At 44.2% G+C, this 25313-nt stretch overlaps 1 protein-coding gene across 2 annotated transcripts in view; it reads left to right on the top strand.

The window, feature by feature from the left end:
* The window catches only part of LOC139657659 (TSC22 domain family protein 3-like), a 40255-nt gene extending 15962 nt beyond the window's left edge, over window positions 1-24293 (top strand). Inside the window, exons 1-3 of one of the 2 annotated variants that reach the window (XM_071535559.1) lie at window positions 20781-21103; window positions 21720-21771; window positions 22555-24293. In XM_071535559.1, the coding sequence (XP_071391660.1) occupies window positions 20979-21103; window positions 21720-21771; window positions 22555-22818 (441 nt within the window). In that variant the 5' untranslated portion in view covers window positions 20781-20978 and the 3' untranslated portion in view covers window positions 22819-24293. Of the gene's footprint in view, window positions 1-20780; window positions 21104-21719; window positions 21772-22554 lie in introns of those variants that run through there. The other variant, XM_071535558.1, reaches the window with a different exon arrangement.
* Window positions 24294-25313: the final 1020 nt, after the last annotated feature.

The following is a 25313-nucleotide window of genomic DNA, read 5'->3' as shown; positions in this document are numbered from 1 at the left end:
TCGCTTCTCAAGTTGCCGTCTTAACTGATTTACATGTGCATGTTATCGAAACAGAGATCATTACATATGTTGCTTTGGAAACATGCAACGTTTTAGGAGATAGTGGGTGGTGGGATATGGGCCTCCTGAAGAGGAATGCCACCCAGCTTTATCAGTTTATCATTCAATATGTATAAAATATAGAGGATAAGGTGTTATCATTTTGTCAACCAAGGACTTAAGTTACCTAGGTTCCATTAATAAGTAGTGCAACTAGTATTATTTTGTGCTATCAATCATTTTCTAAGAGTAGGTGCCATTTAAAAATTTGTTTTGTTGATTTTGGATCAAAACTCTTCACTGCTAAGTCTAAGGCTTAGCATGGCATCTCGATGACATCACAGGTTCATGTCCTGGTTCGCTGGTGTCTGGGAGAGAGTGTTCCAAAAAAGTCTCAGTGCTGTCCTACACCAGAAGAACAGCACACATGAGTTAATAAGCTTGAGAGGTGTCGCAGGTCACCGCCGCCGCCCTGAAGAGCGGCGCGCCGGGCACATGCTGTCATCCAGACACACGGCACATGCAGCAGGACAGATTAAAGACTTACATTCTGTTTATCATCTTAATCCCATGATAAGAGGCTAACAAGTTCTGCCGATCTCAGCGTTATTACCCCCTGCACAATGTCACACCAAACAAGGATGTGTGAAACTGTAAACACAGATGGTGGTTTGGGTTGATCTAGCAATCATATTATATAATTCTCTTTTTAAAAGTTACAATCCACTTCTTAACAGTAGTGCACGTGCCAAATTTCCCATCAGCATCCTGCATATTCTCATGAACTAAAAAAAGAACAACTTTCCGTCTTTTGACTGAAGCTGAAACATGAAAATCACCAAAACTGGAGTTGCAAGGTTTTCACATGACATTAGATTTGTTGCTGATTGAGTAAACATTTAGCAGAAAGTGGATGGTTGTGGTGCGTTTAGTGCTGAAGGCAGGCCTAGTCCTGTAAACAAAACAGATAAATTAAGGTTAACCAAACAAACTTCGCCTTCGTCTTCCCTCTCCCCTCCCTCCCTCCCTCCCTCTCATCTCAAGGTAACCATGTTTTTCGACAGTTTACCTAAAGAACTGGGAGTACAGCCAAAGCCTCCTATCAGAGGAAACACTGCCTAACAACAGCTGTGAAAGCCCTCTCCTCCCTCCCTCCCTCCCTCCCTCCCTCCTTCCCCTCCTCATCTTTTCTCTTCCTCATTTTTGCATTTCCCTGTTTTGGGTGTTCGGTAGCGCTGCGCTCGGTCTCCGGCACAAAGCGAGGGGTTGTCCTCGGGGCTGCGGAACACACAGAGATATCTGGTGAACTGTGCCGTGACGAAAGGCGATACGGCGCGTTCTTGTTGTGGCGATACTTTGTGTGTGGGGGGGGGGGTGGGGGGGTGGATTCTGCATCTCAGTCTCTCTCGCCGTGTTATTCTGCTGTTCATACAAGCAGATAAGCATTGAGAGAAGAGCTTTGAGAATGTGGGGATCCATGCTGCTATGTCTAGCCGTCACCACTAATGGAAAGATTATTATTATTATGATGCAGTCAGCCAATTACGTAATGTCCTTTTAGCTCAACAAGAGGAAATATTGCCTGAAAATGTGGTTAGCTGTATCTCCGCGAAAAGGAAATATGCATATCTTGCAGCGCTTCCACGACTTCCATGTTAGGTTGATATCTGCCTAAACATAGACAATATATATGTTCATCTATTTATTTATTTATTTGTGCCTCTGCGTGTGTGTGTGTGTGTGTGTGTGTGTGTACCTCCTAGTCACACAAAAGCCCATCCCTTCCAACAGCCGTCCAACATCCTAACAGAGCAAATAAAACAACACCAACAAGTTGCTGCACGGTGTGTATAAGCGAGCGTGTGTGTGTGTGTGTGTGTGTGTGTGTGTGATTGCACAGTTGGTGCCATTATGTTTTCAGCACCTTGAAAGCTGGTAGATGTTCTATTCTCTTTGCAGTTTTTCTTGTTTTTTCTTGTTTTTCTTCTGTTTCACAACAGCGTGATAGCAGGGCAGGACGGGGCAGCTTTGAGAACACCCCACAGACACGGTACACTGCAAAGTCAACACGAGCATCTAGGATCGTTGTGCACAAGGGCTGATGTTGTTTTACCCTGACCCCCCCCTCCACCCTCCTACCGTGTTGCCATGTACAGTACAGCAGGGCGCTCTTACCCTGTCAATAGAACACACGCATGGCGCAATAAGCCCACCTGTGCCACAAATAGGTTAGCTTGTACCAGACGAGATAGGGCTGCGGCGAGACAGGTCAGAGACAGGATAATTACCTCAGGGCAGAATCAGGGTGAGGCGGTGCTCGAGCCTGCCAGTCGGATAAGATTTACCGCTCACAGACGGTGTAAACGGATAGGAACAACAAAAAGCTGTGGGGAGAGGCGGAGACGCATCAGGGAGGGAGAGGGGAGAAAGTGAGAGAGAGAAGACAAACGAGACGCACGCAGACAGCAGGACGGGGGATTGTGCACAAGGTGGCGGACGAGAGGCGAAGTTTGACCGTCACCGGCGAGACACGCGAAAATATTTCCCATGCTAATAAAAGAGCGCCTCCGAACGCAAAGGGGCACACATGCTATTATGAGTATTGTCAGGGGCGGCTGTGTTTTATAAGCCGGCAGCCTTCCCTCGCAGGCGCCACGCTGTGCTCCTTCCTTTGCGGTGGGACCATAATTGCAGCCTTGCCAAAAGAAAAATACCACACTCATTAAAGCCAGTGTGAAGAAGACAATCACTTACTGCATGTAGGCTGGAGAACAAAGATAAATGTGCTTTTAGTGTCAGTTGGAATGGTTGAAAAAACGTTGATTTGTCATACAATGAGTGTGTGTGCATGTGTTTGTGACTTCATGCGTGTGTGTGTGTGTGTGTCTGTCTAGGTCAGGAGGCATTCAGCGGGTGTGAGAACCTGTGAAATACCCGATTTTGTTTCAGTTCTGCAAATTCCAAAATAGTTCCTCAACATCGGGCCTCAATAGCTGTTTTTAGTGACGCTTTCATTTATGGATCCTCGCTGGATTTACAGTAACAACAAAGCCGGTTCGATCACGTGGGTAAGATGCTTCATCTGAAGGCTTAAAATGAACTAAGTTTGCAATTTACGGCAAGTGAAATATCCACAGGGAAAAACTGTACATGACAAGCAATTTTACATTCAAGAATAGGATGATTTGACCTCCTGAAAGTCTTGTCTCCTCTACATAATATGATTCATCTGCACTCCCAGCAAAATGGTAAGGATCTCAGATATTGCCACATACTATTATAGCACATGCAGATAGACACTAAGATGGATGGATGGCAGACATACAAATACATCTACAGACACCGCACACACACACACACACACATCATCAACATGTGACATCATTCTGTCACAACGCAGTCAGATGTAATCGACAGGCTGGGCACATTTCTCCTATTCCACGCTGCGGCACGCTGTTCTATTATTGCAGGGCTGAAGCCAAAGAAAACCCTGGATCAGCACACTGATATGGAACGCAGCTCCTTAGCGTTTAGCCTCCCTGACCCCTCCCCAGTCTCTCCATCTCTTTCTCTCCCTCTCTCTCTCTCTTATTTCTTCTCTGGAGGGTTTCGATCGCTTTCGTGGGAACACATCTGCATGCTCGATACTGTATATAAGCTGCCTTCATTAACTAGTGAAGGCTTTTTACACTGTCTCCCGCTGCTATCTGTTTCTCCCTCGCCTTTTGTTGGGCTGGCAGGGCGCCAAGGCGCTGCCATGTCGGTGGGAACCTCCTCCATCGACGCCTGAACTCTGTGATCCGGGCAGCAGATAAGGTGACAGCTTGCTGGCTCCCGAGCGCTGCCTACGTGGGCAAATCTAGGTCTCATCTCCAAAACAATCTATCGCTCTTACGCACATCTCCCAGCCAACAGGCCAGATCTGATTAGGGATGTTTTTTTTCACCTTTCATACCCACAGATCTCACGCGTTACCATCATCTTCTCAAATCGCTTTTGCTTTCTTTTGTTCTTTTATCGTACACTTTCAGAAAAGTTTTGTCATTTTGACTGATGCCCGAAGATGACATTCGGGGGAACGAGTTTGCCTTTTCTCCCAGAATTCAATTCTTAGCAGTGTAAATCCCCAGGTCTTCAGGAATATCTCCTTTCAAATGTGAATTTAATCCCAGTGGGGAGAAGAGCTGGGTCCTACTGTAGGTGTCAGGTTGGTTAAAAAAAAAATTTCCTCCATCTATTCAGCAGCTTAAGAATGTGAGGGATTGCCTGCCAGACGCTGTAAATCTACACGTCCAGACAGAGAGAGGAACAGAGAAAGGGAGAATGTATTGTGTGTATCCATTTGTGCGTGTGTGTGTCTGAGCCTTGTCTGCATACATCAGCTGCTTTATTTACGTGTGCATTTACATGATCATTTCTGCATCCGTGTGCATGAATGTTTGCACGTCAGTTTTTGTCCTTTTTGCATGCGTACATGATTGTGAATCGCTCTTTGTTGTTGGCGTCCATGCTCCAGTGAACGTCTATGCTTGCATGGGACTGTGTACCTGCGCTTGCTTTCTTGCTTGTATGAGTGTGTGTGTGTGTGTGTGTGTGTGTGTGTGTGTGTGCACGCACGTAACAGAGATACGAGAGTGTTCTATGGTTTCATAAGTGAACTTTGGACCCTGTGGGTACACACTGGAGACAGGCCAATTTAGCCTACATTGTTTACCTGAGCCTTTATACAATGAGTGGAATGGCAGATCATGTTTACTCACTCTTCCATGCTGCTTGGAGACCAGGAAAGCCACATCTCAGAGGGACAGTTTGTCTCGCGCACTTTGACCGACCGCAAGTTCAAGAGTCGCTTCAAGTGGAAGTATTTCCTGTTTGCTTCTCGGAAGAGAGCTCGGCGTTGAAGATCCATTTTTTTTTTTTCTTTTTTTTTTTTGTTGTCAGCCAAAATTAACAGGAATGTTTTGTTTGAGGTGAAATTGAAGCTGCATAAAAGAAATACCCCAATGGCAATCTGCCACTGTAAGATGTATTTATGTTTCAAAACAGCAAGCAAGGAATATTCCCTATGAAACTTGTCCCCGCCTCACAAACACGTTTGCAATTATGCAAACCAGTCACTCAAAGCGCGAGGTAGTGAAGTCATTAGTGTGATTGTCAGCAGCCAGCAGTAACTCACATTCGGCTCAGACATTTGCATTCATCTCAAAGCGGGATGCTCGTGCTGCGAGAAGGTGTTTTCAAGGAGGATCTCACTACAAAAACACAAGCTATCCTCTTATGTTTTGTCACAGCTCAAAGTAGCGTGAAAGCCGCGTCGAGGGAAGTGACATCTACAATCTCTGTGTATATGCCGCATTCTATATCATGATGCTTTTATTTTTCTTTTTGATTTTACATGGGAAACAGGATAACAAGGTGTTACTTCCAAACACCTTTGTTAGATTTGTGCTTTAGAGTGCAACAATGTCATGAAGCACGTCCTGAAATCACGCCAGCATCCGTTCCCTGCTCCCAGGCCCCCGCTGCACGTCTACCAATGGACTGAAACCAAGAAGAAGAAAAAACAAAAGCCCCGAATGACCAATCAGTGGAGCTTAAAAGACGTGCGTCTGTGTCTGAAGGGTTTGGCCGCAGCTTTTTTGAAAGCAGGATAGGCTGGGGTTCCTGTAAACTCCCAAACAACCTCCCTGCCGTGTTTAGCCCGGCACAGCCCGGTTTGCTTGGATCACGCTGCAGCTTTTGATGGTGATCCTTCCCCCCAGTCTGAGTCACATCCTGAAATAGTGCTCTCTCGGTACAATATTAATCCCGCTGCACTGATATCAGTCACGGGCAAAAAATAGACTTGAATATGGTTCCACATATTTCAGCCTTAGCCCAAAATCTCAGACGTTTGGATCGCCTCCAAAAATGGGAAGAGAACGTCAACATGAAGTGAAACCTTGTGAACCTTTCAAAATATTTGAATCGTACTCAACTATTATTTTATTGGCTGTGACAGAGCCAAAACCACAGTCAGTGGAGATATGAGCTGGGGAGAGGAGGTGAAAAGGGCAACCATTGGTGTGTGCGTGCATTCTACTTTTCTGCGTGTGCGCGTGTGTGTGTGTGTGTGTGCAGGTGTGTCTGATCACTTCCATGTGCTCACACACTCCTTTTGGCATTGCATAACCTCTGCATGTAGCCCATGAATGTGTAATGAAGCAGTATATGAGGAAACAGAGCTGATCGAGGCAGAAGTGACAAGTGTGTGTGTGTGTGTGTGTAGCTATGACTAAGCATATACATATGGTATGCTCAGGGTGTGAAACTTCTTTTCAACACTGGGCAGTGGATTTGGAATTTCACCAGCCAATTCATTCTTTTTTAGCAACCAAATGAGTTTTTATAAAAGAACAGAGGCTGAGCACAGATTGCTCAACCTCTATTCTCACTGGCCACAGACTGGCCATGTCAAATTTATTTATAGGCCACATTCCATACAATGGAACCACTTACTACCTGGATGACTGAAATGAACCTACACAGACATTACATACAATGATGCAACTTCAAGTGCTTTACAAACATGACAAAAGAAAAACACATCAAAGAGTTAAAGTATAAATATGCATAAAACAAAATATTAGAAAGTAATGTATGGTTAGAAGAACTTACATGCTGCAACAAAACAGTATGTTTTTAATTTTCTCTTAAAACCACCATTTCAAGCCTGTGCGTGCATGTGCATTAATACCTCACTTAATCCATACAGCCATGTGTGCATCTCCATTGTTGAATCAGACTTATATAAGCTGTCCACTCTGTGACAGATACACCATACTAGGGAGCGCTGGCAGGCCAACAGGAGGCCCTGCAGCCTGTTGTATAGCCACAGGTCAGGTCAATTACACTTGACTTTTAGCAGCCACGCATGAAGAACAGATCAAGGGCTGAGGTGAGAACAAAACACCATAAACCGACCAATTATGAAACGTTCTCGCTCCGCTTGAGGTGGATACGTTCATCCGGACGGGCGTATAGGGTAAAGCACAGCTGGAGAGACAAGTACACTGCTAATGGAGCGTTTCAGAGGCACAGGATCACGCTATGCTGTGAGTCACCCTAAGAAGAAAAACACTTTATCCTGGCAAGTGTAGGAACGGGTAGATCAAGACATCGGTTGCTACAAGTCACACTACAGACAAAACATCCTTATGGCTTCAATTACATTTTCAAAATATTCACTACAATGTTATTACTTTTTTATTAAAGTGCGGTGTAATTAACACTGCAATAAGTCCTCATTACCTTCACTGATTTTAGCAGTGAGAATCATGATGTAATATTTGTGTTTACGGCCCACCGTGTTTCTGTTTACGGTTTGCATGCGGGTGGCCGACATCTGGATATACGTTTCGGTCTCTCTCCTTAAGAAGATGTGGCCACCTTAATTGCACTTTCTCATTAAGGCTTCTCTGAGCTTTCTTCCATTAAAAACGGCAACATGTTTCCCTTTAACAGTCCGTGGAACGGGGGGCCCGCACATCTGGAGCGGCCTGTGTCCGTCTCGGCCTGTCCCGTGTCGGTGGGGGATCCTCACCACGCAGACAGGCTGAGGAAATATAGCATACACCACGCTCTCCCAGGCTCCAGCTCTGTTTGCATGTGATCCACTGTACCGCTGCAGGACTGCATAGATCTTCTCCCCCTGTGGCTTTCGCAGCTCAAAAGTTGAATGGTTTTAATCCACGATGCCATTCGGACCGGAGAGTTATACGCGGTGCTGAATATACATGAGGACCGTTCCCCAGCTGCACTTTGAGTTATATCAGGTTCCCCTTTGAGACACATAAAAAAGAAGCTTTTCCCTGTGAATGGTTCTAATACAACTGTATGGCTTGGCTGGATTTATGTGCATATTTACATATGAACACAACAATGCTTGATGTCCGTCTGCACAGATGCAGTGTCCGCAGCAATAAATCACTCCTCAATAGTGTTTTCCTGTAAAGCAAAGTCTTGTGGGAGAGGAGAACAGTTGCCTCAAGGTCAAACATAAACAGCGGGTGAGATCCCCAGAGCCGTTACAGTGCTGATGTGGATAATTGTACATTCAGTACTAAGGAGATTTGGGATAGGACATTTTTTTCATACTGTGTGACCATTTAGCTTTTAATATGGCAAACTAGTATTCCTATTCCCATTCCCATTCCATTTCCTATTCCAAACTATATATAATATTGATACAAATGCTAACCTGTAGGTTCATACGCACATGTATAGACATTTTACCATGTATCCACTTTTTGCCCCCAAATAAATACATTTAAATGAAGCTAACATTCTATATAAACACTGCTCCTTTACAGTAGCTATCAAGCAATGTGATTTCAACAGGACAGGCCACTGTATCTGGAACGGATTTGCACATGAATTCACACATGGCTCAGACCGCAGGGCACTTCTGTGCCAAAACCACAAAACTGTTCTATTTAATTGAATACAATACTATTATTTCACAAACCACATTGCTGCTGCTTCTGAAAACATTACATTATCTAACCTCTATCTGTATACGTCTCAGTCCAATTTCATAAACGAAATTGCATTAGATAAAACCCCCAGTAGATCAATATTATGATATTCTGTCATCATCGTTTAGGTTCACGGCGTTCCTGCTTGTGAGTCAGAGCATGTTATGTATGGAAGGAGGGGAGCTGATTCAATTTGGATTTGGGCCTGAGTAATTGCCGTGGTCTTGTTGAAGGAGAATAATATGATTTGTACGACTTGTCGAGATCATCAGCCGGGCCCCGTGCCCTGGGTTGATTCAGCATTGTGGCAAGACTGCCCCAGGCTAATATCAGCAACTTATTAGAAACCACAGCCAGGGGATCATTTCTATCTTTCAGTTAGAGGCAATTTTTAGCAGGTTTGTTACATGATTTGTAGGATTCAATTGTATGTCATAGCTTTTTACGGCTGAAAAACCTAAGTCTTTTTTTAAAAACCAGAGCCGCTTGTCCAGTTGGCAACATTTCACCATTGTAACTCACTATGATTCATGGCCTTGGAGATTGAGAGGGATTGACACATGGCACAAAGTGAATATGAATAACACAATAGGCTTTAAGAAACAAATATATGACTGTCCATCCTTATTTTCATCAAAGCTACGCATCGATATCGCCTTGAGCTGTCCATGTATAACAGACTTCAAGAATGACCGCCAATGACTTGTCTCTCATTATCCGTGGGAACTTAGTCATTGCTCCATCGTCATCCCGCAGGTGACAGAGGATCAGCTTTAGCGCTCAGCGGAGCAGTCCGCTGGAGTCTGTGGGAACCGTCCAGTGTTTGGACGACGCTCGTGGCGAGAGTTAGCGGGGTGTCCGTCATCCAGTCCGATCCGGATTGTGCCGATGAGGCCGGGCGCACATCAGCATGCGCGTATGCGAGCATGCATACAGACACACGGGCAAACACAAACACCCGCGAGCACACAAACACACGCCAGGGGACGGCTCGCCAGGGCCCGACACCCTCCGGTCTCGTCCCAGTTGCCGGTGACTCGGGTCACACAGCTGCAGCACTCAGCCAGACGGCAGGCGGCGGGGAAAGAGATGAAGAAAGGAGGGAGAGGGAGGAAGGGAGGGTTGGACGGATGGTTGGAGTGAGGGAGATTTAGAGAAGGGAAGGGGGAGATGAGATGTGGGCCAGAGGGAAGGAGATGGAGCAGGTCAGGGAAAGGAGGAGGATGGTAGTGAGGAAGGAAGGAGGAGAGGGCTTTAGTCAGTTGCTTGCATCTGCTAAGACAGGAATAGGTAATCATGTGGCATGCAGGGCCGAGAGTCTGCAGGTTTTCGTTCCAACTGAAGACTACACCAGATGATTTCACTGACTGACACTAACCCTCAACCAGAGAGGAGGAACTGATCAGTCAAATCACCTGGTCTAGATGATTGCCCATCCCTGTACTGAGAGATGACAACTGGATTAGGTGCATACAAAACAAAATATGAAATGCAATTTAGAATTTAGTTAATCCACCATTTCTGGGTCATAGTATGGGAAAATCCAGAGAACCATCATCCTAAATTCACATTTATAGCAAGCATTTCTGAATCTAGCAATATAGAAACAAAATATTATGGTACTCTGTGGTGCAAGACTTTAGCTCCTTCTGTCCTACATTCAGTTCTATGCTATGGTTAGATCACATAGTCACATATTGCCTACTTTCTCCCTGTCTTCCATCTTTACTGCTACCATCTAATCTGGCAAAAAAGCTGTTAATTAAAGCTGCCATGTGTAGCATTTTTAAATATCAATATATACAGTAGTTGTCAAATTAATTGTGATACATTGGTATAATTACTGTAAATAAGTGAGATCATGAGATTGCTAGTCCGTCTCTCACTAATAATATTGGTAGTGCTAGTCAAAATGAAGACCACGTTTCCCATAAACCCTGTTGCCACCTGTCACAGAGAGGATGTTTTCTCTTTCACTTTACTGCAGGGGATAAACATGTTGGAAGTGATTTTTCCATCTGCGTTTCACTCCCTCCACCATCTGTCATCATGAGAAACTCTGAAAGCTTTAGCTCTGTTTATACTGAAGAACAGCGCCCTCTCCCTGTTTTGTGCCATAAAGAAATCTCCCTTTGTGCCATAAAGCAAATTTCCCACAAAATCCGACATGGCACACAATATAAATGCTGTGTAGAGGCCGATAGAGGCTCTCATTTGCTTATGGTAATTACGCTAAAGTCTGAAAACGAATGTGGTAATAATTCATTTATGTTAAAATGCTACACATAGTATATTTAAGCTCAACAGATGACACATTTAGTCAAGCAATAAATATTGAAACTACAAACTGGGAGCAAATAGCTTTGTAAAAACCCATTGGTTAGCCTTGTGATAATTCCCTGTGCTTCAGCTTCACAGCACATGCGGTAGATTTCTCAGTGTCGCAACAGTCTTGTGAAGGATTTCAGTGCTGTATGTACCCATTAGCCTGATGTCAGCATTTCACAGCTAAAGGGGACTCCTTCTCAGAGTAGGCACACACACACACACGCACAAACACACACGCACGCACACAAACACAGACAGCTGAGGTATACACTAAAGGAACATGGGGAGATGAATACAGACAGATGGCTTTGACCTCAGTAACATTTTGTTCTGGGACGTGACTCAACAGTGTATTTATCACTGGTGCCACGCGAAGTGACGGCCGCGGCCACTCAGCAAGATTTGGAACCACTTCTTTCAGTCTAACTACTCAGACTGTGCACCAAGCATATGCAATGCATTTCATTTATTACAATCCAAAAGCTGATTCTTTTGTTTTTCTACCCCGCATTTTCAGTTCTGACATATTTCTTTTAGATGAAAGTGGAATTGATTTTCAGTGGTGTGTGTCGAAGTTCAGCAGAACAGGAAAAACAACCAGCAGCACAGCAGCAGACCAACAGATCTTTGACAAAGGTCTGTGGTAAACTAGCTGACCCGTAACAAGTCAAAGGGCTCAGACATTGCTAATAATATAGTTCATTGCTATTTAACACTGCATGGCTGATTGAATCCACAACCTTTGACCTTTTCTGGGGCATCCATGGAGCTATTAGCGAGACCACTTTACTGCATCCAAAATACCCCGAGAGTCTAATCCCTTATCTTTCAGAACAGACAGTCGTATGTGTGTGTGTGTGTGTGTGTGTGTGTGTGTGTGTACGTGCGTTTTCATGCCCTCATGTGTTTGCACTAAAACACAGATGGGACTCATCTTTAGGAGAGGATCACAGCTCCTATGGGCGTCTGGAGTGGGTTTTTGCATTTGGCCTAACAAGGGCTCACAATGCAGCGGTACTCCCTTAACGCTCCCCACTGAGTCTCTGTCCTATTTCAGTATTTTCACAGTAAATCAAGCGAGGGCTTTCTCCCTGTTAGAACCCAAGGTAAACCTTAAGATTATAGCCTACAGCTGCCTGACTAAAGCTGACTCACAGCCTGCTGCCGGATGCCAAGTCCCCAGGCTTGTTAGCGGCAATATATATAGCGCTATTTGCTGGTATTCGTTGTGATGTAAAGTGATATTAGTTTCAGTGTAGTGTAAATGAACTGTATGTTCAGTTGCTTGAAAATGGGAGCGCTGTTGCTTGCTGGGTCCCTGAGACAACTGGAGGGGACGGCGCTATAACGAGACAATGGGCCACTGTGTTGTCTCTCAATGTGAACTCCAATGAAGCCTAGTGGAGAGCAGATCAAGTGAATGACCATCTCTGAGGTTGTTGTGTAACGGGGTACCGGCCAGTGTGTGAGTGTGTGTGTGTGTGTGTTTCCCCTTCCTGGTGGTGACGAACGACTTAAGGGCTAGGATGTCGTTGTGACAGATGTTTTGTAACTAACAAGGCTCTCCGTCAAGATACTTATCAGTCAATCGCAAATCACACACAAATATAAAAAAGTACACACACACACACACGGTGGTGTGTCTCCTGATGTTGTAACAATTGTGCAAGTAGGGGAGAACGGGGTAAAATAAGCCACTTTTTACATTTTGTGGTACTACGGCAATATAAATGTGGATTTATTTCCAACAATAATTGGTATGTATACCTGAGGTTGTTGGGCATTCGTGGAAAATATAACATTTCTGTAGCTAATACAGTTTTAGAAGTGCAAAAAAAGTTGGTATTTTGCACTGCTTACCCCAGGGCTAGTGGCACATTTTACCCCTTAAACTCAACAATTTACCAACACTGCTTCACATAGGCCCACAGTTTATGTCTTCATGTTGTATATGTTGTTTAAAGCCTTAAACTAATATAAATGTATCAAACATATCTAATTCCATTTAGATACACGAATCATGACATCTTTACCATGATGAAATCACCTGACAGCAAAAATCTAATTTTTTGGCCTGGCTCTCCATTTGCTCTCCTCCATCACATATTCAGGGAAATTAATGACTCTTCCTAAATCTATGATCACGTACTTCATTGTGTGTATGGTTGCCTAGAAATAAGGGGTGGCTCATCTTACCCGCCGGCTCAATTTACCCCTTTCTCCCCTTCTGCGTGTTTGCGTGTGTGTATGTGTGTGTTCCCAGGTGTTGTACAGAGAGTGTGGGTCACGGTGTGTGTGTCAGATCGTAATTACTTTGTCTGAAGACACATAATTACATGGCACTGCTTGTGTGGGTGAAGAACCAAAATAACCGGTGTTGTCTCATTTCATTTCTCTCATGGCTCCAATTGTAAAATGCATCAATTACCTACTGTACGCCCATCAGACCATGCGTGTTAATTTGAAATGGAGAGCGCTTTGGATGGTTGCGTAATTACATCTTTTGCCTCACAATCTTTCATGGCACATTTTCCAGCTTTTGGAGAAGGTTATCCTCTCAGCAGCCACAGCAGATGAGTGTCACACTTAACAGAGAGTCCACACCTTACCCAGAGTTAAAATAAAGGGCATATTGTGTATCAGCAGTTGAAACTCGGCGTGTTTCCATGCTTAATCCAAGGGTGAGACCACACCTACAGTTTGTTTTCTTTGGTCTGAACCAGAATGGATAAGTTGACTTTGTAGCATTTTATGAGTTCATGCTGCCTAATTACAAGTGAACCAGGTCCCAGGTAAATAACTTGAGTGCTGATTGTGATCAGCGATTGTCAGGGATCGAGCGAATCAAAATGGCACCACCGCAAGGATATTTATGATGGTGTTTGTTGACTTAGAGTCTGTGTGGTGATAATTCACTTGAGGCACAAGCTCTCATTGTAAACAACAGGGCAGTGAGATTTACAGTTTGCAAACATCACAAATATGAACCACTATTTTGACCAATTTAACCTGATTTTCCCTGATTAGTATTGTTCTGCCAGTGTTGTTCTCCATGGCCACTACTTGTAGGTTAGTACATAATGCTTTTGACATCTGAATTGGGCTTCTGTGTGAGTGCTCACCCTGGATTATGGCACTGCAAGATCAAATCCTGTATAGTGCTCAATGCTGATGCCAAAATATTACAAACCAAATCATCTGCATGCCTAGGGTGAAGATTAAAGAACAGTAGAGAATACTTATGCGAATAAAAAGGCAACATGCAGAAACTGGTTAAACACAACGTTCCGTGCCAAACACACTCTGCTGTGTATCACTTTCTGTAAATACAATATCAAATATAATTTTGCCAAGAAAAGGGATTAGATAGAAGACGGAGATGTGAGATATTTACCCGGACCTGCCAAACTAGACAGCAGCTTGCCATCAATCATTGTGAGGAAGGCTTAGTTTTGCCGTTACACCTCTACCTCTAATTATACCCGATGACACAGGAGGCTTATTGAAACCCGGCATACCCACTTAATCAGAACTTAAACGTGTTCAGAGGATAATGAACACCAGACGCTTAACCTGAAATATTATATAATGCACCACTTAGCCAGTTTTATCTGCCTCAACTTGATTTTACAGTCAAAACATAACTCGCTATTTAGATCATAGAAATGCTCCCTGTTTATGTAGCATTTCTGGGTAGAAAGTCAAAATTTTCAAGTACTGTCTCATTCTAGAAGGACACATAGGAAGTATCCTTTTAAGGTATCTTGTTTTGGTCAATTTTGAAGTAAGAATACAGTGGTTCCTTAGTAGGACATCCCATAACACCTTGCAACATCAGTTTGATCATACTGGCTATTGGCGGAGTGTAACGCTAACCACAGTCACATGACGTCTGTCTCAAACTATTTATTTCTCTGCTATCTACAGTCAAACAAGGTCGCTTATTAGGACGGTTCCTAGATAGGTATCAAGGAAGTAGGAAGCTACAGTACCTGAGGCAATGAGACAATTCCTCTATGATGAAAGGCTCAAATACCAAAGTGACCTTTCCATAAAATCCAGAAGCACTCAACATGCTGAAACTATGTATAATATCAAAATAACCTGTGACACTTGTTGTTGTTTGACTGCCTTTAGTGTCTTGGGAAAGTCTGGCGTAAGATAAGATCATAATGTGGAGTCTCAGTTTCTTTCACATCATGGAACAGTGGTGCAGCTGTGTGTTTTATTACACACATCGACACTGTTTGAATGAGCTATGGAGATAGACATGATGAGATAGGCATGGTGATCCCTTCAGGTACAGTTAGAGATCTTTTGCTTGAGTTGTCTGCCATGGAGTTCCCAGTAATGTAAAGATGAAACACTGGCACGGTTTCATGTTGTCATTTTCGTTAGGAATCTAGAGCTATTTGTGATGCATTGAATTGGAAATGCATCACACGCGTGCCAGTCTGCGCATGGCACTTGCCCTTACGGCTGCATGTCCAGAGGTATCGCAAGTGCTCAATTGTCTCTTTGTTCCTTTGAGAGCACGCTGCTGAGGGCAAACGACAGCACAGCAGCGAGCAAAGAGTCAAAGGGTTCCTGCCTCTTGAGCGTCCCCTTCATTCGGGAGCCAGGATGGGACAGCGTCGGTCGCGTCCCGCCGAAGTCGCCCCCGCCGGGGCCAAGCCGCCCTCGCCCCGAACGGTGTGCGCCCGGCGCCTGGCCGAGCCGCCCCAGAGACCCTGCTGTCACTACCAGCACTTCAGCTATCCCGAGAGAGCCGTGAGCTACTCGCCCCCTTACTCACCGAGTCTGTTCAAGAGGCCGGACCGTCGGTAAGTGGCGGGGAGGCGGAGGAGGAGGAGGAGGCCGGTCGGGGAGCGCGTCCTTCCTGTGTGTATGTGTGTGTGAGAGAGGAAATTTGACATGACGGTGACAGGTGACAATGACTGATGTGCAGGTGGAAGACGGTTCATGGGAAAGCTGAAACACGCGGAGACAAACGGCAGAGGCAGCGCCTCTGTGTTTTTCGTTCTGAGTGCTTTATGACACTAAATAATGCAGGGTTGCGGGATATTTGAGTCAGAAGGCGCAGGGAAAAGGCTTTTCTCTCGGATTACAATGCCACTCAAAGGGAATGCGTGTTAAACTTTAAGCTCTTTGAAAGCTCTGCTGGAGATTGTTACCGTAATTGTTGCTCACAAAGGTCGGACATGTCAGATAGTTCAAAAAGAACCACAACTGAGGAGGATTTCTCTAAAATGTCCCTACATTTTGTTGCAACATTTTCTCCCTGTCAGCTCCATATCCAGTTTAAATGGATATGGCAGCAAAGTGAAGCATTTGGCGTTTATCTGATTAAAACCTTGATGATCATTTTGTTGTAATTCATTGCTGAGGTATTCACTGATGACATGGGTAAACTGAGACGGAGACGTTGCTGTTCACATTGTGTTCAGAGTGCAGAAAGCAGGCAGGGAGAGACGTCTCTACCAGCCTCTGGGCAACAATGTCAAGACTGTCAGCGTCTCCTGCATGTTCTCTATGTGAAGCTTTCCAGCCTTCTCAGTATCTCAGGCAGAATCCAGTGAGTCACTCTAAAGCAATATTAAAGTATATAAATAACATATGTGGTCTGTTCTGTGAATGGTGACAAATGAGCTTAGGCTTTTGCCACAGAACCGTATAGATTTTGTCCGCATCATTTGGACACATGCACACATGCAACAAAACAAATTGATTGCATTTTTGGGGTACATTTTCACATTACATCCCTTTGACAGCCATGCGGCATGCAAAATATCACACAGTATTACATCCCCAGTCCAAGGGCAGAAATTGACAGCCAGGTAAATTGATTGAAAACCCTTCTGAGCAAGACCGAGGCCGCGCGCCTTCTTTGCTATTCACGGCCGAGGAGACTTATAGGTGATGTGATAATAATGATTTTCCCTGGGTGCCCTAGTGTATACCGAGCGCTCAGTATTCATTGCTTGTAGCCGGCGCTCTGTCTTGCCCACACTGACAGCTCCCTCCGAGACGGACGGTCTGTGGCAGTACAGCCTACGGCGAGCCGGGTGTGTACTCCGGGCCACGCTCCGCCACGCATTCCAAACGCTGAGAGCACAGACGGGACGTACAGGAAGCAAGGAGGAGTGAAACGGTGTCCGAAAAGGATAGAAAATGCATTTTTTCACCGACGTTTCTAAGCCGTGTAAGGCTGTGTAAAGACAGCCTGAAAATGATACTCAAAACAAAGGCCGGGCGCTTGGCGGCATGTCCGCCGTTTGGACGTGCGGCGCAGATGAATCACAGTGTTATAGAATGCGGTTGGCTCTTTTGCAAGGGACATCTGACGGAAAGCGTGGCCCATCGCCTAGCTTTAGAGTGACTCACTGGATTTGGCACGAGCCAAACATGGTCAGCCAGTTGGTATCCTGCAGGAATATTGGAGTGCACACAAAATTTCCATTTGAACAAGTTATTTAGTCTATTATTGAGTCCTGAAATCATCATTTTCTTAAAACAAGTGAACAAATTTTCCAATGCAAATCAACTTTCTGAAGAATCAAGTGTTATTTTCTTTGATAGTAGTGCAGTGATCTGCCTTATCCTTATTGTTTCAAGACAGTCATTGCTAGAAAATTCTTGAAACAAGTGCAACTGCATTGGAAACAAGTGGAATTATCTCATCCCCTTGGCAGAATTTTTATCTTGGTTTCAAAAAAATAAGATTTGAAGGCTGAATGTGAGAGTAAATGACTTGTTAAGATGGACGTACAGTAAACTGTAGATAAAGAACACGAAACAGGAAAGTCATAAGCATCTCAGCAACCAGCCACACACCAGGACGGTTCCCCCACTGTCTGCAATTTGTGTCTGCGCACCTCGGCTGAGCCACCGGCAATCAGTCTGACCCCCCCCCCCGCCCACCCTCCCGCACGGAGATGGGGGGCTATCATAGTGGGGCCGAGGTAATTCACCGGCCCCTCATCACCGCAACGGGGCCCGATATTAAACCTGGCAGCTGTACCGTCACAGCACGGAACCTGAGACGACAGGCACTATGGGCCCTAATGCCCAGTCAATGTGCTTTCTGCTTAGTCTTGTTAGGCTGACCAAAACTCAGCCTTTCCACCCTAATTGTTTTGTTACGTAAGAGAGCTCTTTTCTCTCTGGCTAAAACGTGGCAGACCGAGCCCAAGTGCCATGCAGGGATCAAAGAGTTAACAGCCTCCAGGTTATGTATCACTATTTCAAATGCAGTCCGCTTTACCTGTGACACCATTCAGCTAGCTTTGGTTATGGAACGTCAACAGTGCATCTTTGTAAGAGGTATTTTGGCTTAATGTTCTACAGGTCCTTGGGTTTTAAAGAGAAAATGATACTGCAACAGCAATTCACTGGTAGAATGTTAATTGGCTTGTTATCACTAATGAGTCAGAGAAGTGGAACACCAAAAGGCAACATGATATGACAGCTGAGCAGCACTACAGGCAATGACTCTATTAACCTGGGCACATCAAGCAAAACAACAAGGGCTATTGCGCAATAACAGCCACAGTCAGTGTTCAGCGGAAGATGCCGTGCAGGGGAGAGAAAAAACAAAACAAAAGATAAGAGACAGGTGATGATTTTGTAACTGAACTTTTCACTCTGTGTCTTCTGTGTTTTCGGCTTGTACCGCAACTTGTTTATTATCATGTGACGCAAGCTCTGTATTGCTGTGCCATGTACAGTACCATGTAAATTGGAGAGATTATCTCAAGTACAAGAGGTCATAAACCAGGGCAGTGTCGCAGCATTCCAGCTAGGCTGACGTATGATGATATGGGCAGTGAGTAGACATACTGTCAGGTGTTGATGCTGAATAGAACCGCATTATTGAGACAGAACAAAATCATGTGTTGGTGGCCTAAATACCTTTGACTGTGACTAAGTTTGCTCCACAAATTGCAAAATAGTTAGTACCCCATATTAAATGTTAAGTAAGTAAGTAAACAAATAAATGCATTTTTGGGATGTGTCCTTCAGTCTGATTTCCCGATATGTTTTCCCAATTTACGGGAAAAACATCCGGAATTTTTTAAAACCAGGCAAGAGGGTCGTAAAGCAGCACGGAAAATTCCTTCATTAACATTGTGTCCTGAACCATAAGCCATGTGATCAATATTGCCCCTCGTGGACCGGTGCATTCTACATTGTCGCCACTAGAGACCGATAGAGTTCTGAAGTAGACAGGAAGGGAAATTTACCGGGAGAGACGGTGGAAAAGTACCTTTGGACGGGAAAACCGGAGTGGGGGATGGTGCAAGACGTTCTGTTATTGCATGTGCAGTTAGGCCTACTGCAATAACAAAGTGAAAGGAACAAACTTTCATTACAATGTAAGCAATCATTGCATAGTATGTGTCAGAGCATGAAGAGCATGGACTGTCACAGTAGATTATTTTTCATTCGTGAATGTTTACACTAGTCAAATGAAGGAACTCGTAATTAAGAAATAAGAATAATGCGTTTTGGATATTAGAATAAAACGATATTGTCCTTTACAAAATCACTGAAATGAGCTCAGTGATTCAGTTGGATTTTAGATGATAATAGACAAAACACCTGGTGCAATGTATGTTGTTATACAACTTTTCCGGTGGCCAATTTGAGTTTCTTCCTATATGAAAGATGGTTGGCTTCTTCATATAGACCCAGTATCGTTACCTTGGTTTTTATTGTGTTTGTTGAGCTTGTTTGTTCGGTGAGGAGTTTGGAGAAGTCGGTCTGCGGGTCAACTGAGCGAAGGAGGAGAGTTCAGAAGCGGGGCAGACACAATGCTGCCTTCACGTGCTCCTCCTAAGCTCGTACTTTCCGAAACTGTCAAGTGTTTTTGTTGAGAAGTAATAACAACATGAAATCTGTAACAACAGTAGTTATTTTTTATGGCCCTTTTTTGATTTTATAAATGAATTGACACAGAGCTACTTTGCACTGCAAAGACTGAAGTGGAGAAAATGCATGTCAGGCATGAAGTTACTGTATCCATCAATTTTACCATGTTTATCACGTTGTTGATATGGCTTCCATGCTCTCACATTCTGACTTTTCCAGTCGTATTTACTTACCTTTACAGAGGTAAATAATAAACGTGGGTAAACTATGAACTCCAGTCGGTGTTCATCATAAGGAGAACAACCACAAATCTAAATAAAAATCAGTTATACTTTCAAACATCCCCATTTCATAAAACGTATATCAGTTTGATATTACACGTTCAAGTTCAAGTTTATGTGTCATATGCATAGTCTATACTTAGTACAAACGTGTACATGTACATATTTGTGGACCTTCTCAACAATAATATATTAAACAGATAGTAAAATAAAATAGCAAAAAGTAGACAGTGAACATAGAGACACTAAAATAAAGTAACAACATTCAAGCAAAAAATATTTACAATAAAAGCAAAAGGAAAATATCAAAGTATAATACAAACTAAGTTGTGCAACTTCAAGGTTTGTGCAAATGTAAAACAGAGGTAAAGTGGCAAAAACCTATAAGGTGTGGAATTGTCTAGGATAGAAATATATAATAATATAAGTTAGGTAAAAAAAAAAATACTATAATGCATGATTTTATAATATGAAATGATGTAATAAAAATTATGTCCGGCTAAAAATGCCGATAAACTGTATTCGGCAAATGAAAAGGTGTATAAACTGAGTTTAGATGAGTTTACTTTCCACTACTTTCTTGTGTTTACCACATTATTGGTTCGTTGATATGCGCTCGAGTCGTATGTGCACAATTTCCGACGTCCCGTGAACGCACCACAAAGTATGGCCCCGCGAACTCATTTGATTAATATATGCGCGCGTCAAATGACGTCAGAATACCAGCCACTCATATACCGGCCGGTGGCAGAAAATAGCATCAGTCGCTTGTAATACCCAACGAAGCTCACATCACCGACACTGCACTGCGCTCAGCCAGCAGCACGGCAGCGAGTTAGTGCATCGTGATTTAAGCTGAATACAAATCCGGATTTTAATTTTAGGTTACCAACCAGTCGCAAACGTGGCGAAAAGTATTATCCAAACGAGTCTGGTACTCAACATGAGCACGGAGATGTTCGCCAAAACCCCCATGGAAGTGGCCGTCTACCAGTTGCATAACTTCTCCATCTCTTTCTTCTCCTCGCTACTCGGGGGAGACGTGGTTTCGGTCAAACTTGACAACAGGTAATTATTCGATGCAATAACCCCATGCTTAAATACATTGTTTTCGTTAATAACGCGTAAGAGAATTGTTATAAATCGACTCAAGCGTATAGGCCTAGTATCAAACTGACGCAGGCCTCCACATAATATATTCTTTTTGCGAGACTATTATGTTCACAACGGTTCAAAATAAATGCGCCGATGTACAGTTTTTAATGTAAACTTTTTAAATACGCAGAAACACTGTCTGTGGAAGTGGCTGCTTCCCTGCTGCTGTTTGTTTGGACTTTGCACTGTCTGCTGCTCTCTTCAATGTAACCATATGAGCCACTGCCCTGTTACCCTGTAACCCATATCTAAACGTGATCTACATTCTAAAGCATGCGACGCGCTATGTTGGACTCATAAGAAATAAACTAGGTAACAGGGGAGTGAACACTTTCCCTTTCATTTCTGCGGGCTTTCATGGTTAAACAGTCGTGAATTCAGGAGGCTCCTACGTGTTTCTTGTGTTGTTGGATAGGCTGGGAATGAGTTGCTATTAAGCCTGGAGCGTTCCACAGTATGGAAGACAGCAAGTGTGCCTGTGAGATGTTTTGATCACTTAACTTATGGCCTCTCTCCTTCTCTTCTGCAGTGCCTCTGGTGCTAGCGTTGTGGCCATCGACAACAAGATTGAACAGGCGATGGTAAGCTGAGATCACACACCAACTCGCTGCACCACCCACACACCAGACACAGATATGAATAGGGTTTAAACTGCTTGCACTCATGTTTTCTGAAGCATTCAACGTGCATTCAACTCCTAATTTGACAACTTCTACAATGCACATCTCTTTGATCTATGTTTACATATACATTTTAGACAATTAGCTGATGCTCTTATCAAGAGTGACTTGCAGTGAGTGAACACCAGGTTCAGCGTCTTGCTCATGGACACTTGGCTGGTAATGGACCCACGTTGGCTATTGCCAGGATCAAATCTGCAACTTTTTTCCTATGATCTCTGGTCCATCTAACCACTAGATTTCCTTATGAAAGCACCAAATTTGCACATTAGTATAAGGAGATCAGTCCTAACCCACTGACCTCCCAAGCAGAAGGCCATTCCTCCTCTGCAGCCTGCTTGCAGAGTTGACCTATAGGAGACCAGGCCTTGACAAATGAACAGGGAAGTGCCTGTCATGTGTACGCAGCACAGGCTGCTGCATGCTTAATACACGTGACAAAGTAGAGCTCTCTGTACTGCCGGAGATGACAGCAGGAAGCCCGAAAGAGAGAGAGAGACAGAGACAGATAACAGTCAAACATGCAACTTGTTTGTTTACTGACACATGCCAAATAAAGCAATCCACACCAGTATTTACAGAATCCACAATTATGCAAACTGATCAGCCTGCAAGTCTCTGCACGTCTCTGTATGCTTTGTTTTCTTCCTAAATGGACCCCTCTCTCCTTCTTTCCTATGGCAGGATCTGGTCAAGAACCACCTGATGTATGCGGTGCGCGAGGAGGTGGAGATCCTCAAAGAGCAGATCAAAGAGCTGGCAGAGAAGAACAACCAGCTAGAGAGGGAGAACAACCTCCTGAAGAACCTGGCCAGCCCCGAGCAGCTGGAGAAGTTCCAGTCTCGCATCCCGGCGGACGCGCTCTCACCGCTGGACAACCAGCCCGCCCAGGTGACCCAGGACCACCAGCAGCAGCCCTGCACCCTCAGCGCTGGCTCTGCCGTATAAGTGGCTCTGCCTTGGGGCGGGCAGAGCCACTGCCTCTTCACAGTAATGGACCTCCTTGTTTTTTTGACGTACGCGTTAAGAAATCGTCACCGCCGCCACCGAGAACCCCTTCTCCGAACGAAGGAGACGACGGGGGAGAAGCGTCGGGGCTGTAAAATGATCGATGAGACACATGACAACTGTTGACATTGAAAAAGCACAACGCAGAATTAAAGACGCTCCGACCCGGTGCGGCCTCGCGGGCCCTGTCCTCTTTGACACCGTTAAAAACTCTTTTGTTGTAGTCTCTCTTTCGTAGACAAAAGCGCTAAGAGAGAGGGCTGACTGTGCACCGACGAGCGCTTGCTTTCAGACAGAGGGGGGAGCCTTCCCTGCCTAGCCGTACCCTCCTAACAAGCCCCCTTTGCTCCAGAGAGAGGGGGGGTGAGGAGGTGTGATAGGGCTGGCCCTGCAGGTGCTAACTTGGAATGGGGGGGGGGGCTGCCTCTCCCCCACCCAGAGGAGACCCATCTGAGACGGTCCTCCATGTCTCAACACAAAGAGCCCCATCATGTGGATTTGTCTGATCTCAACATACAAGCTCCGTGGATTCACAACTATACACTTCAGCCACGCAATGAGGACTTTTCCTGTACCCACAGTGTATTGCTCATATGTTAATGTACATTTAAGCATAACAAGAATAATCAACAGGACAAGCTAAGGCAACAGAGGTGGAGGTTAACGCAGTATAGCCTTATAAGAGCTGGTGCAGCAGACTCTGATCAGTCTGCTGCCATGATTCGTTAAAATGCAACGCTTGTATTGTCTGCAGTTGGGGCTTGCTGCTTATGGGGGAAAATAGAATCCTGCTATATCTTCTGTTTTTGTTTGTGATTCTGAACAAAAATCAGCTGTTTGTAAAATAGGAGCCTTGTACATTGTTCTGTAAAGATGATTTTGTTTTTATACCGGGAGGGGACGGACATATCTGCCCCTCCCTCGTCCGCCTAGCTCTTCACAGTAAAGGATGACTACGATGTACATACAGTGGAAAGGTCCCGAGGTTAGCGTAGTGGAGACGGTGTAGCGAGCGGACGCTTGCATTTCTTGCTGCAGATGCACTCCTGACTTTAGCAGCGTCACACAGTATCTGGTCTCCTGTTTTGAAAAAATGTTCCAATGCCAACTTGAAAACAATGGCATGACAACAGTGCCTGTCCGTAGTAAGAGAAGAACACATTTCCACACCGAGCTCTGTTGTTGTTTCCTAGCTACCAAAGACTTCGCCTTATACTCTCAAAACAACAGGAGCCAAGCAAACCAGGACCATGTGCAAAACTTCACAGGGAGAAGTCTTGTTAGCTAGTGCTAAAGTTTCTATTTGTTTTGTAAAGATAACGGTATTGTTGCTGTACTGTATCCATGAAACAGGTGTTCACTATGGTGTATGGATACAACTGCACATTTGCAATAAACCTTATGTTTACATAATACTTTACGCTGACACCCTGTCTTTTTTTCCATCCACATAGCTGGAATAGCTTGCATGTTACAGACATAAGGATGCTGTTAAAGATAAGTAATTTCATTCATTCAAATTAGAACATGGGGAAATGGGAACATGTGATACCTATGGACACCCATTACAGAAAGGCGGGAAAGTAAAATTCATTACACAACAATATTACTGAAATAACTGGCCTTTTCAAAACCTTAAGTAACAGTATATAGTGTTTTTGAAGGTTTGAGTAATGAGTATCGGGTAATAATTATTTGGGGAATCATGACTGAAACATCTTATTTTCCTGTTAGATATTTTGGTATTCGCATTTTATTATGCATTTGTTAGACGCTGACAGTCGATTCTCCTGATGCCTTATGCAACAACAGAATGTAGTTGAAGGGGAATACCACTGACATCAGACCCAGTATTTATTTCCACATCCTCTAAGTCACTTGCGGTTGTAATTTTGAGCTTACATATACAGTTCAGGTGTGTTTTCATTGGAAACCCAGTCAGGCAGATGGATGAGTCGGCTGTGACGGCACCCAGGATGATTTTCATTTTCTGGTGCTGGAACAATAATACGAGGACGAAATCCCTCTCGTGTGAGTTTCAGAGCAAACAAACACAGTCTGCCTTCACAAAATCAACCTTATTCTCTGAAACTGGAACCCCCAAACTCCAGGCTGAGCATCACCACTGTGTATATCTTGATTTGTTTCCAGTTAAGGATATTTGTCAAATTCACCATCATATTCAGTTTTTAGGAAGAAGAATCTCTGCGTCCGACTTATTGAGACTTCTAAGAACAAGCTGCAACACTAGTACACACGCCGTTTTTTCTAAAAGTCCAAATCAGGGTGACCGCTAATGACAGTGAAGTAATAATAGCTAGGTTGCCAGCGGAGTGGAATCTGCAAGAGAGGAAAAACAGTTTGTCCTCGTAGCGTTTTCCCCTCAGACGGATTGGCAGCCAGTCAGCGAAGCCTGTGTGTAACTGGAGATGTTG

Source organism: Centroberyx affinis, unplaced genomic scaffold, assembly GCF_046629955.1.
Source record: "Centroberyx affinis isolate AG114_WGS23_722 - 3 ecotype Tasmania unplaced genomic scaffold, CSIRO-AGI_Caff_v1 ptg002731l_1, whole genome shotgun sequence".
NCBI lineage: Eukaryota > Metazoa > Chordata > Actinopteri > Beryciformes > Berycidae > Centroberyx > Centroberyx affinis.
Note: the sequence above shows the minus strand (reverse complement) of the source record. Positions and strands in the feature narration are given on the sequence as shown.